The 12,582-nt window shown below is 41.5% G+C and overlaps 1 protein-coding gene and 1 long non-coding RNA gene across 4 annotated transcripts in view; one reads left to right on the forward strand and one right to left on the reverse strand.

Moving 5' to 3' along the window:
- Positions 1 to 12,190, forward strand: part of LOC103636149 (protein VACUOLELESS1) — a 30,940-nt gene extending 18,750 nt beyond the window's left edge. Inside the window, exons 12-15 of one of the 2 annotated variants that reach the window (XM_008658504.3) lie at positions 3,158 to 3,287; positions 3,370 to 3,472; positions 3,813 to 3,910; positions 11,740 to 12,190. In XM_008658504.3, the coding sequence (XP_008656726.1) occupies positions 3,158 to 3,287; positions 3,370 to 3,472; positions 3,813 to 3,910; positions 11,740 to 11,907 (499 nt within the window). In that variant the 3' untranslated portion in view covers positions 11,908 to 12,190. The remainder of the gene's footprint in view (positions 1 to 3,157; positions 3,288 to 3,369; positions 3,473 to 3,812; positions 3,911 to 11,739) is intronic. The other variant, XM_020542338.2, reaches the window with a different exon arrangement.
- On the reverse strand, positions 4,509 to 10,645 carry LOC103636148 (uncharacterized). Of its 2 annotated transcripts, none has more exons than XR_002263959.1 (3): positions 8,983 to 10,645; positions 4,954 to 8,403; positions 4,509 to 4,860 (listed from the first exon to the last, which is right to left on the reverse strand). It is a non-coding gene; the product is annotated as an uncharacterized lncRNA (long non-coding RNA). The 2 variants fall into 2 exon arrangements; XR_002263958.2 differs by lacking the exon at positions 4,509 to 4,860 and having other exon boundaries at positions 7,366 to 8,201; positions 8,319 to 8,403; positions 8,983 to 10,636.
- Positions 12,191 to 12,582: the final 392 nt, after the last annotated feature.

Here is a 12,582-nt window from a genome sequence, read left to right on the forward strand (position 1 = left end):
ATGTTCACGGATGGTGTTGCTGTCTTTGTCAAGACAGATACTGAAGACTTAGAGGTGGTCAGAGAAATTTTGAGGGGTTTTGGTGTTGCCTCTGGTATCCAAGCTAATTTGCATAAAAGTTTTTCCTACCCAATTCGGTGTGTGTGACAATGAAATTCTTGAGTTGGCTGTCCAAACTTTGGGATGTCACCTTGGATTAAGAAAACTGCTGATAAGCTTTTTTTTTTTTCTCGAAAGCGCAGGGGAACTGCGCCTTAAAATATATTAAGAAGAGGAAAAAAGGTCTAAAATAGACCAGGTTACAAACAATAAGCTCCTTACGGAGGCCAGAACCTCCTATAAGTGAAAGAGTCCAATAAAGCCAGACTCAAAAAACTACTAAAATAGAAACAGCAGGATTCAGCCATTTGTTAAGGAAGCTGCCAAAAAAGAAAGGCCCTTGGCCCCAGCTAATGCCCACAGTCTTCTCTCATCATCAGCCTGCCGAAGGATAGAGGGGAGACAGGGAGTTTGTCCATCAAAAACGCATTTGTTACGGTGGTTCCAGATCATCCAGGCCCCCAAAGAGATCAGTGAATTCAGACCTTTCTGGACCATTCCCTGAACAGTTTCAGAAATCATCTCCCACCAATCCAGGAAGGAAGTCAGGCCCGGCTGGGGGGCCAAGATATCCAACCCGAACTTTCTGAGCAGATTATACCAGAAAAGTCTTGCAAACACACATGAGACCAGCAGGTGATTAATAGTTTCAGGTTCCTGATCACACAATGGACAACTGCTAGGATGATTGAGCCCCCTTTTTGCTAATCTGTCAGCAGTCCAGCACCTGTTTTGGGCCACCAGCCAGAGGAAGAAATGGCATTTAGATGGAGCCCAAGATTTCCAAACCCTCTTGTAGTGTCCAAATGCACATGATCCCAGGAAGAGACCCTTGTAAGCTGCCTTTGCTGAATACTTTCCATCTGGGGCTATGCTAAATATGTGTCTGTCTTCAATGAGGGGGTGCAGCTCCAAACCAGAGAGACAGTCCCAGAGCTTGAAATAATCTGCCAGAACTCCCACAGTTAGACCACCTCGAATATCATAAATCCATCTGTTGTTTGACAAGGCCTCATAGACCGTTCTACTCTTAGCTATCTTCTTTGGGATTACAGAAAATAGGCTCGGGGCAATGGTCGAGATGCTTTTGCCTTGCAACCAGTTATCAGACCAGAAGAGGGTATTATGTCCATTACCTACCACCGAGATAAGGACTTTACTGAAGAACGCTCTGGCTTTACTTGGGACCTGAATAGGAAGCCCTGTCCAAGGTCTTCTAGAGTCAGTTTTATGTAGCCACAGCCATCGCATCCTGAGGGCCCATCCAAGTTCCGGTAGACTCGAGATACCCAGTCCACCAAGCTGAAGTGGGCGACACACCTTGCCCCAAGCCACCAAACAATGGCCCCCTTTAGCTTCTTTTCTTCCTCTCCAAAGAAAACCCTTTCTTATTTTATCTATAGCATCAACTGCCCAGTGGGGTATATCAATTGCCATAGCCAGGTACACAGTCATACCTGTGAGCACATGTTGCACTAGTATTCTCCTGCCTGCTCTGGTCATCAAATCAGCTTTCCAATTAGGTAGTTGGTCAGCAAATTTATCAACATACGGCTGGAACTGTTGCTTGGACAGCTTGTGCAAGGAAAGAGGAAGTCCCAAGTACTTGCAAGGAAAAACTGCGACCTCACACGGTAGCATACTTTGGACTTCCAAGATAGTTTCTTCTGAACACTGTATGGGGTAGACATTGGATATCTGCACATTAGTTTTGAGACCAGAGGCACTGCCAAAAAGCTGCAAGATATCAAGAGTGATGGAGATTTCATCCACCGTAGGGTGTAAGAAGAGGGCTACATCATCTGCATAAATGGATACTCTGTGAAGTTGTCTTCTTGCTGCAAGCTGCTGCAATAAACCTGCCTCTTCTGCCTTTATAAATAAGTGTCCAAGAACATCCATGACCAATATGAACAGCATTGGTGACAGTGGATCCCCTTGTCTAAGCCCCCTTCTATGCTGAATTTGTTGACCAGGAAACCCGTTGAGCATGACTTGTGTGGTGGATGAAGCAAGAAGACCACAAACCATGTCCCTCCAGATCTGTCCAAACCCAATCTGCTGCATGACATCAATTAAAAAGGGCCAGGAGACCGAGTCAAAGGCCTTGGTGATGTCAAGCTTGAGGAGCAACCGAGATAATCTTTGTTGATGAAACAGTCTAGTTGTCTGTTGCACTTCCAGGATGGAAAGTTGATTTTTAAACTTATCTGGGAGAATTACTCTAATTAAATCTGTCCTCTCTGCCATCCCAGTTTACCTGCTTATTGCTCTCAATGTTCCTAAATGGGTTATCAAAGCCATTGACAAAATCAGAATGATTTTTTTTGTCTAAAGGAAGAAAGGAGGCTAGAGGAGACAATTGTCTTATAGCTTGGGATAAAGTCACTAGGACTATTGATTTGGGAAGCCTTGGAATTCCTAATCTTCTCACTATGAACTGATCTCTGCAAATTCGCTGACTACAAAAGAGACGACTTGATTATCCTGAAAATTGTGTTCTTTGTAACCAAAAAGATGAAACTGTGCAGCATATCTTTAGCTCCAATTGGTCTTTCTATTGTGGTTCCTAAGAGAAGAGATTCCTGTTTTGCTGAATGGTGGAGGAAAGCTTCGTCTAGGATTCCTAAAAGCAAAAGAAAGGGCTTTAATAGTGTTGTCATCCTTGGAGCTTGGAGCCTTTGGAAGCTTAGAAATAGGTGTCTTTGATTGGAGCTCGGCCCTGCCTTACTATCTTAGAGGATGGATTCAGAGATGAGCTGCAGCTTTGGTTTTTGGAAGGTGCCAAGAACATGCGTACTCTTTTTGATCCTAGTTAGAGGAAGGTTTTAGCCTCTTTGTTTGTTGTGGTGTTGGAGTGGTGTGTGCATCCGGTGTGTGTATGGTGTGTATGCGTCCGGTGTGTGTTGTGTTTATCTTGTTTGTTCCAGGCTCCAGGCCTTTTCCCCTCTTCTTTTAATATAATGATGCACAGCTCTCCTACGTATTCGAGAAAAAAATGTTGTTTCAAACCTCGCGATGCTATGGCTGCTCTCAGCACTCTGTTTCTTCATTCCAGATCACAGCATGAACTTGAAGTTTCCACAAAGCAGCCAATATTTGTGGGTTCTAGTGTTAGTGATACAATAAAAACCTGTATTGCAATGGGAAACGAGCGTGCTGCACTCAGAGTGAAGTCCGAATTCAAGGTATTCAAATGACCTCGAAACATGTGGACCTGTTCAGTCAATGTTGTATTTTAGTCTTTCTGATGGTCCTGTTTCTACACAGGTTCCTGATAAGAGGTGGTACTGGCTTAAAACGTGCGCTTTAGCCACAGTTGGAAACTGGGATGGTTTGGAAAAATTTTCAAGGGAGAAAAGGCCACCGGGAGGTGAGTTTGTAGATTTGAATTCGTTGCATGAAAAGTTGAGTTTATACTGAATGGATGTTTAATTCCATGCTTCTATGTGAGTGAGCCGTGTTAATCATTACACTGAAGATTTTCTTATCCTTGGAAAGTAGCATTTGTGTGCTCTCTTCTTTCTGCTTAAAAGTTTGATTAGTTGAAACCTAACTGAACCCTTCAGCAATGAAGTAAACGCAAACTTCTCAGTTCTCAGCATTGGGTTATCTTCATTCGCTAAATTTGAACTCTAAGAATATAATGTTTCATTATAATGATAGATTGATAATAATATTGTGAACTATTAAGTTTCTGTTTCAACGTACAGGCTATAAACCTTTTGTGGAAGCATGCATTGATGCTGGTCAAAAAAATGAAGCTGTCAAATATATTCCAAAGTTAACAGATCCTCGTGAAAGATCTGAGGTATGTTATTTGCTTGTAGATATACAAGAGTTAGTATAAAATTTGTTGGAGAAACTGTTGCTGCTCCTATACCCCTATCATGTTTGTGTAGACCTAGCTTGACAGACATTGCTATTACTTAGGGTGTGTTTGGTTGGATGGACAAGAAAGGATGGAAATGGGTGACCACATTTTTTATAGTGTTTGAATGAGAGTCACGCAGGGGCGAAATAAACACCAGGGCAATTTTTGATGGCGAGGTGATCCAAAAAATCGAGAAGACGGTGTCGCCCCGCCTCATCTTACTTTGACCTCAAACCAAACACATCATTAAGGGCTTGTTTGGGAACAAGGGGTTTGGAGGGGATTGGGGGGGGGGGTTAGAATCTCTTACTTTTCAAATTTAAATAGTAAGGGATTCTAGCCCTATGAATCCCCTCCAAACCCTTTGCTCCCAAACAAGTCTAAGGGGCTGTTTGGACATTGGGTCCCTTCATTTTGAAGGAATTGAAATTTACTTAATATAGTATGTTACTAGGTGTGTGCCCGTACGTTGCCACGGAAGTAAAATCTTAGTATAAAACATAGATACGGGACGATAAACATCACTATGTTATGTAAAATCCGTGTAGCATAATATCACTGTAACACTAAATATTACAATGGTACATCCAAAGGAGAAGTATGAAAAGAAGCGATGAGAGAGTGTATGTGTGAAATAGGGACCGATGCACTTGCATCGTACGAAAAGCATACAGTGTGTATGAAAAAGCATACATAAAAATAGAATACAATAGAACTGATGTAAGTGATCTATTACTTAATATAGATCAAGTCCTAGTCTCCCTTCGTCAAAGTCTGTGTCCTACTGCGTCACATCTCAATGTGATGAGAATGGATTTGGATCTCTCCTTGGTTGTACAGCTCATGTAGTGAGCCATGATGGCACATATCTCTGAATCCATGTACCTCTGTAGGCATATGCAATGCAAGAACAAAATTAGATGCACCCAAGTTATCAGAAGGTAATGAACATAAAAGTGTCAGCATATACTATTTCTTACCCGGGCCCTATACTTGTACGGTGCATATCCTGTAATTCCTGTTGCGACAAGACTGAAGAAGATGACCCACAAGAAGCCCCAGCCAGATTATGATGCTCCACTTTTGCCTGAGTACAATAAGTGCCCAATTAGCAACACTTGAGTGTCAAGGTCATGCCTACGTTCAACATAGTTGCTACTTCTGAGATATGAAATGTTAAGTTGCTAGAGCAAAAATCCAAAATCATGACTCATGTGCCTTGAATGGGTTGTGAGGTAGAGCTAGCAACTTCTGCTAACTTACCACCTCTAAGGTTAACTAATTCAACATGAAAAAAGAGTGACTCAATAATAAGCTGATAGTGTACCTGTATGAGGGTTACACATACTTATGCATGTATCATGCTCCTTCATGTAAAGCAAGCCTTCACTGCAGCCATACTCATAGCTTCCCCATGTGTTTTTGCATTTGGATTCTTTGCATTGACACAATCCTTTCCTTACATTCATCAATATCTGTCACAACATGTTTCACATTTACATTCACAAAAGAGAAGTGTGACAAGCCCAATGATATATAATATGGCTCAAGAGAGAAATACAACTCTGAAGAACATTACATCAAAAGTTGCGGAGGACATGCAAGCACTTCTAGAAAGACAGGCCTCGGAAATGTGCTTTACCTTCACATTTGTGCCTACTGCCACCCTTGAATCCATCTAGGTATTTGCAACCATCATCCAGCATATAGCAGACTCATAAACAAAATATCAAATTTTAAAGAACTCCTTAATAAAAAGTTGGACAGGATCCTCCTGATAATAGGGCATTTTTAAGGACAGCAAAACCTCAACTAACACTTAAAGACAAGTAGAGTATGCCCCACAATTCTTGGTATCTTTCCAGCATCCTCAACTGTTAATTTCACATCGTGCAGATCCAGAAGCTAAAAATACACGTTATAATCCATAAGGCTTTATTAACACCTGATCAAAGAAAATGCTAGAAGATGAATCTCCTAATGCTTTGTATGTACCTTCACAAATCGCAATTGGACACTCACAAACTCTTCCATGAATCCTGTATATAAACCGAACAAGTATTGTAGGATGTACAAAATAAATATTGTAGTGATTTTAGCAGCCTTATCTTGCCAACAGCCACCATTTTTATCTAAGCACTCATTTGTTTGTATATCTAAGATCAAAATAAAATGAATATCAAGAGCATGCTACATATACAGATTTCTCAATGTTTTGTTTGCATTCAACAATAATTGTCCTGAAAAAAGAAATATGTTTCTAAAATTTGGTAGTACCTCAATAGAGAATTCACCGGTCTCTGATTCTTTAGTAAATTGCTGTCAGATCAACAGTACTCTTTGCATTGTCTAGTGAAGAATAATGTGAGAAACAAATATGAGTGACAAGCTACTGAATAATTGTTTGGTTACCTTTATTTTAGTGAATTTTACCGTATTGCGTATGAAAATTTTGCCTAGGACTACCCCAAGCTGAAACATGGTAAAAATGGGAATTGGTAGTCACACACACTCGACACTGCTATTGGTTGGCCGAAAGGAAAAACAAAACAAGCATTTTTTCAGAAGATGGAAAGGGAAAACAAAGATCCATTAGAACTGCAATGCTCATATACAATTATATGATCTTATGCAGTTCTACTGTCTAACCTTGCTACCAATATTTTTATACGTGAAACAAAAAGAAGGTTGTTTTGAACAGAGAGCAAAAAAGGAAAATGTTCAGAATCTTGATTTGTAACTACAACTACTGAACAAGAATAGAAATAACATAAACTTTGATAGGTTGTGCACCTCGGTGGTGCAGCTGCGCTTGGCGCCTGGCGCCGCCGACCTTCTTGTCGCGCCAAGCTCGTCCTCCAGGTCCTGTAGAGCAGAGAGGCGGGTGTCCAAATCAGGTAGGATTCAGGTGGGCATGGTGAGATTGGATCGGATCGATGGATGCACTGCAGTGGCGAGCGTGGTCGAGCGTGGCATCGCTATACCTCGTCCGAACTGATGCTATCGGGCACGATGGTGCCGCCGAGGGACTGCACGAAAAGTCCCTATCGCTGGTAGCGAGGATGTTACCGATGCCGCCACCGGCTGCTAGCACCACCGTCATCCGCTAGAGCGGGGAGAGAAAGCACGCGGGCCAGAGCGGAGTGGGGCATGTTCAAGTACAGGACGCCCTTCTGCCCAAACTAAACAGACCTAACCTTGACGATGAGCATTTCACATGTAGTATGAAAGGTGATGGGAATTTTCAGTGATATAAGTGGATAGATTGACATCAATACACTGTCCTTCTTCATATATTCCCTGATAATGGAACGACAGGAGACAATAGTATTGATTCAACGAAAACAAAGCGACCCATTTAAAGTAAGAAATAAAGTTAACTCTGGTTGCACCGTGGAATCAAAGTTTTAGCTCTAAATTTGGATTTAGATAATACCTTTTGGATCTTGAAAGCTACTGCTCTGGGATTAAAGGTGAAACCTGGTGCATCAACAACTTTTTTATTGAAGCAAACAGGACAAACAAGGAAACAAAGATCTAGAAAAAATGCTACTGCACATAGATTTGTGTGGATTGTTTCGGCAAAATACTTCAAAATATGTTGTCGCTAAGTACAGTTGTGACCACAACTTCCTCAATTATATGTTGCCTTATTAGCAAGAGACTCAGTGCTGGGTCAGCGTCTTGTTGCCGTTATGCAGATAAACAAATTCAGGAGAGAAGAAAAACATGACATGTTCCAGATTCAATAAAAGTTAGTTAAAGTCTACCAACATGCAACTGCACATCTGCATTTATGGTGTAGTATAGAGATAAAGTGAATGTTGACGTAACCGGTGTTGAAACTTGAAAAGTTGAAAGGAAGCATATACCTGAAAAACTTTTATGAGCTTCAGCTCACCTCTACGCTTGATTTCAAAACCTTTAAGTTCTGCCAAAGTGCCATCTTCATTGAAGACAGCATACCTCTTCTTTATCAGAATCCCTTCCTCTTTAGAGGCATGCAAGATCATGGCCTGTTATGTTAAGATGTATTGCAAGGTTAACTAAGTAGGATTGGTCGGTATTTTATAGTAAATATTCGGACCAAGGAACATAATTACTACAAAAAGAGAGTAAAGTAAACAGTAATACCATTTAAGTACTCACCTTGTAAGGTCCATCAACCTCAAACTCAATGGAACGCTCACTGTGTTGTATATGTCTTGTTTACTGGGTCTTTCAATGTCTAATAGAACAAATAAACCAAGCAATCAATAACATTAGGATCAACCATGACAACATAGAACTTGAATAATGATTTGAAGTATAACTTTCAGAAGGACATGTACTCTACTACTCTTACTTGATATTGATCATTAGTGTTGTTCCTTGCAACGTCAGCATTAAGCATGACACATGGATAAGATATCGTTAGCTTCTTCCCAGCTCTGAAATATAACCAGTGAGTGTCAGATTGAAAAAACTGCAAATGAATCACTTGATAATAGATAGTTTCAGTAGATATTTTGTGCTATGTCCAGCCCAAAACACAAGCACTATGATTCGAATATACACAACATCCGCTTTGGCCATCAATAAAAGTAGCGGAAGCACAAAAAACTTCTTTCATGGCATCACTCTTATGTCGTCTTATTGATTTTTCTTAACTATTGTGATGAGAATTAGTAATCAAAATTCTGCCTTGTGCCTTTAGAATCTTCAATGTACAGTAAAAACGGCAATTACTTATGGAATTATGCTGGGTTTGCATTTATTTAATGCTCAAAATCCTTGATCAAATCACAAGTAATAGCACATACTGAAAAGCTAGAAACCACAAGGATTAAAAGCAATCTAGCAAATACTACTCTCAAGACCCAACTCAGGCAATCATTTCAACATAAATGTCTAGGCAGACAATCCAGCCTTGAATTAGTGGCAGCAACTATAGGAGAGTTTCACAGTAATAAAACAAGACAACTGACAACTTGTTTGAAAATTACTTCTCATTGATGTAGTTTACTCACTTTGTCTTGAAAGTAAAGTTTTCTGGAAAAGAGCCAGGCAAAACACACCAAATGCCATCTGTATCCAGTTCCAGTGGCCTTCCAATTTTTCTACAAGTAATCGGGCATTTTGGATAATCTTTGCACCAGTATATGTTACAACACCAGCCATTTCCATAGAGTACCATCTTGCTCCCCTAAATCAAAAAAAAAGTATGAGACTATTACATAGCTAATCATATCGGATGAATACAAATGAAAACCATGCTATCTTTAAATTTCACATACTTGCGCATAACATATCCATAAAAAAATTCAATATGCACTTGTGAGCAAGTTGCAAAGAATCATATAGAACAAGCATATCCTGCAAAAGAAAAGTTAGAGAAGGAAAATAATTCAGATGCCTGAAACATGAAATGAGGCTGTGTTATGTGTAGCGCACAATCAAACCTGCGCTTTCTGAATTTTCATAGAATTTCCACTGGCTTTCGCTTCTGCGAGTTTTCCTTTCCATGTTTCGTTAAGACCTTTGTATTCATATCTTCTATCACGAAATCTAGATTATCAAATTAAGGGAATAATTTAGAGCATGTCCATTTAAATGACTAAATCATTAGTAAAAAACAGAGCTGCAGTTTGCTCCATGAAAAACTACCATGTAGACGTATTGACAACCAATGTCATATACTCATATGTCTATGCTATCAAAAATAAAGAGGAATATGGATATAGTAAGCATTGGACTGACCTACGCACTGTGTCTACATAGAAAGAATTTTCACTCATGCATATTTCCGCTTCTCTGACTTCAGTAATTGGTTTATCGACAACTCTTTTGTGCGCCTGCATTGTGGCGTACGAACATCCATGTAAGGCTCGCCAAAAGAGAATTTACCAGTGAATTTGGGAACAGTACGGGACATGAGCAGGGTCCATGAGAATCTTCCAGGATCTTCCTTCTTGCGGATGCCCCGCATGATCCCCTTGTGTGCATACGGGGCATGAGCAGGGTCCATGAGATTCTCAACCAAAATATCATACCTGCAATACAATGCAACAATGCCACAAATCATGACTGAACTGCGAATGTCCAAATGTGCACTGCAGGCATGCGACTGGATATTGGATAGATCCGAGGATCAAAACTCATAAGAAAAAACCATGGATCCTTTACCCGTAAGGAAGGTCTCTGATGCCATACACGGTGACGAAGTCCGGGTCGTCAATTTCCGGAATGAGCGGCGGGCGCTTCCTTTGCAGCACGTCCCTGTACTCTAGGGTCAGCCCTCTGGTAGAACCACAGGATGTTGTTCTGCACCACGCAGGGGTATGACGCCACACACGCCCTGCTGCTCGTGTGCATCGGTGGGCCGAGGGGCGGTGCCTGGGGGATGAACTTGCAGGTGCCGGCACCGTCGAAACACCAGTCGTGGTATACGCACTGGAGGCGCCCCCTGTCGTCGATCCGGCCCTCGGAGAGCGACGCTAGGCAGTGCAGGCAGGCGTCGTCGAAGACGCGCCCCTCGCCGGCGCCACGGTCGTACCAGTCCACGATGCTGAGCCCCAGCACCGTCTTGCCGTGCGGCACGTGCGGGTCGAGGTCGCACACGGGCGCCAGCGGGTACCACTTGTCCAGCCAGTCGAACCGCTCCTCCCCGGACGGCGACGACTGCTGCTCCTCGGCGTCTCGGTCGCCACGGAGGACACCGACAGCCGAGCGGCGTAGCGCCGCCGCCACCTCCGAACGGGGCGCACCCCGCCGCTTATGCTTAGCCTCGCGGAGACCAATGGCGCGGCGGCCGCGGCCAGGGGCAGCGGTGGGCGCGAGGCACGAGGGAGCTGCAGGAGGGAGAGGGGATCCATCGCGTGATGGCAGCCGGCGGCAGAAACCCAGGACAGGCTTGGTGGGGTAGCTGGGATCGCGAGACGCGGCAGGACCTACACGGCTGAAATTGCAGGACTCGACAGTCGGGGCGGGGGCATGGTGGACGCCCTCGTTAGACTCATATAGAATAGTAGAGATTTGGCTTGGAATTTGATAATCCATCACTTTCCATTTAGATATAAGCTTATCCTAAATTCATAGGATGACGAGTGGAGATTGATTTTATATATCATAAGTCTATGTTTCTACTCTGCAACTTATAACACGCTCTTTGTCTCGCTCTTCTATAGTAACAATATAGCATATAAATATCTCTCCCATATAGCCAACAAATATATTCTGTATAAAACTATATTGGCTTAATTGATCTATACCAAATTAACAATTATTAGAATGTAATTAAATTCCAAGGATCCAAACGGGGTCTGAGTGGAAAACGAGAGAGAGAGAGAGCAAGTACTCCCTCCCCTTCAAATTATAAGACATTTTATCTTTTCTACATATTTAGCTTTTGCTATTTATGTATTTGGTTGCTACTTGGTAATACTATGTGGAAGTAGAACTATATGCTTGCTTGTTCTGTGTAAAAACCTAAGAACATGCCTACGAGAATGCAAAGCTGTTCAACAACATTGATATTGATAAACTGCATTACAAATATAAATCAGGTGCAGGATACATACTGCACAAGGATTTCTATGATAAAATTTTGATTCCTGATAAATGAAATGGATGATGCCCAATATGTAACACAGTCTCTTACTTTAGTTGACGGATGAAACCAAATGTTTTTTTTAAACCAAGGCATAACCAGATATTTGATTAACATGACTTCCGATTTCAGAAAGTGGAGTTGAGAACCAGTAACAACGTTGTGATTGTTTGTGTAGGCATATGCTCGGATGGGCATGGCGAAGGAGGCCCAAGATGCAGCCTCACAAGCTAAAGATAGTGATGAGCTATTTGGCCGCCTAAAGATTACACTTGCACAGAGCAGTGCTGCCGCCTCCATTTTCGATACATTGCGGGATCGGCTATCCTTTCAAGGAGCATATTGATCAACGTGATTTTGTCGTAGGCCCGGATGTGCACCTCGATGTTTTGAACAGACCGGCAATTTATTTATTTATTTGTTTTCTGCTCTGTTGTATGTATGAAGAATTAACCTCAGTGTGAATACATGTCCATGGAAATTTACGGTCACAGAACTGTGCAGCCAGTGCACGTGTGGTTCACCTGTGACATTTTGGATTTCTAGGGTATATGGGGACACGAAGTGGAGTAGCTCTGTCTGTGGTGCTTGAGTGGGAGGTGCATCTGAATAGAACCTCCTCTCCCATCCCTCTCACTAGCGTGCTTTTGCGATAGCTATCATCATGCTGATCTCAATCTAGTCACTTTGCACGGCTGGGGTATGTTTGGTTCTATTTGTGAAACCTGCTTCTACCCTAAACTGAAGAGGTTTAAATTTTCTGTAGTTACTTTAAAAAAAAGTAGCTTTTTTTGGGTACAAATTTGAAAGTAAAATGAATCCTGTTTTTGCTACTTATCGAAGATCGTTATATTAATAAAGATACAGTAAATTAAAACTAAAATAGGATTAAAATAATTAAGTATTATAATAATGAACTAAATATTTTTTTTTTATAAAAAAATATTACAAATGGAAATAAGAAATGATTTATTTGTAAAAATACTAGGACAAATGTAAATCTATTTTTCTAATTAGATAT

The sequence above is a fragment of the Zea mays genome, chromosome 8 (genome assembly GCF_902167145.1).
Source record: "Zea mays cultivar B73 chromosome 8, Zm-B73-REFERENCE-NAM-5.0, whole genome shotgun sequence".
In the NCBI taxonomy this organism is placed as follows: Eukaryota; Viridiplantae; Streptophyta; class Magnoliopsida; order Poales; family Poaceae; genus Zea; species Zea mays.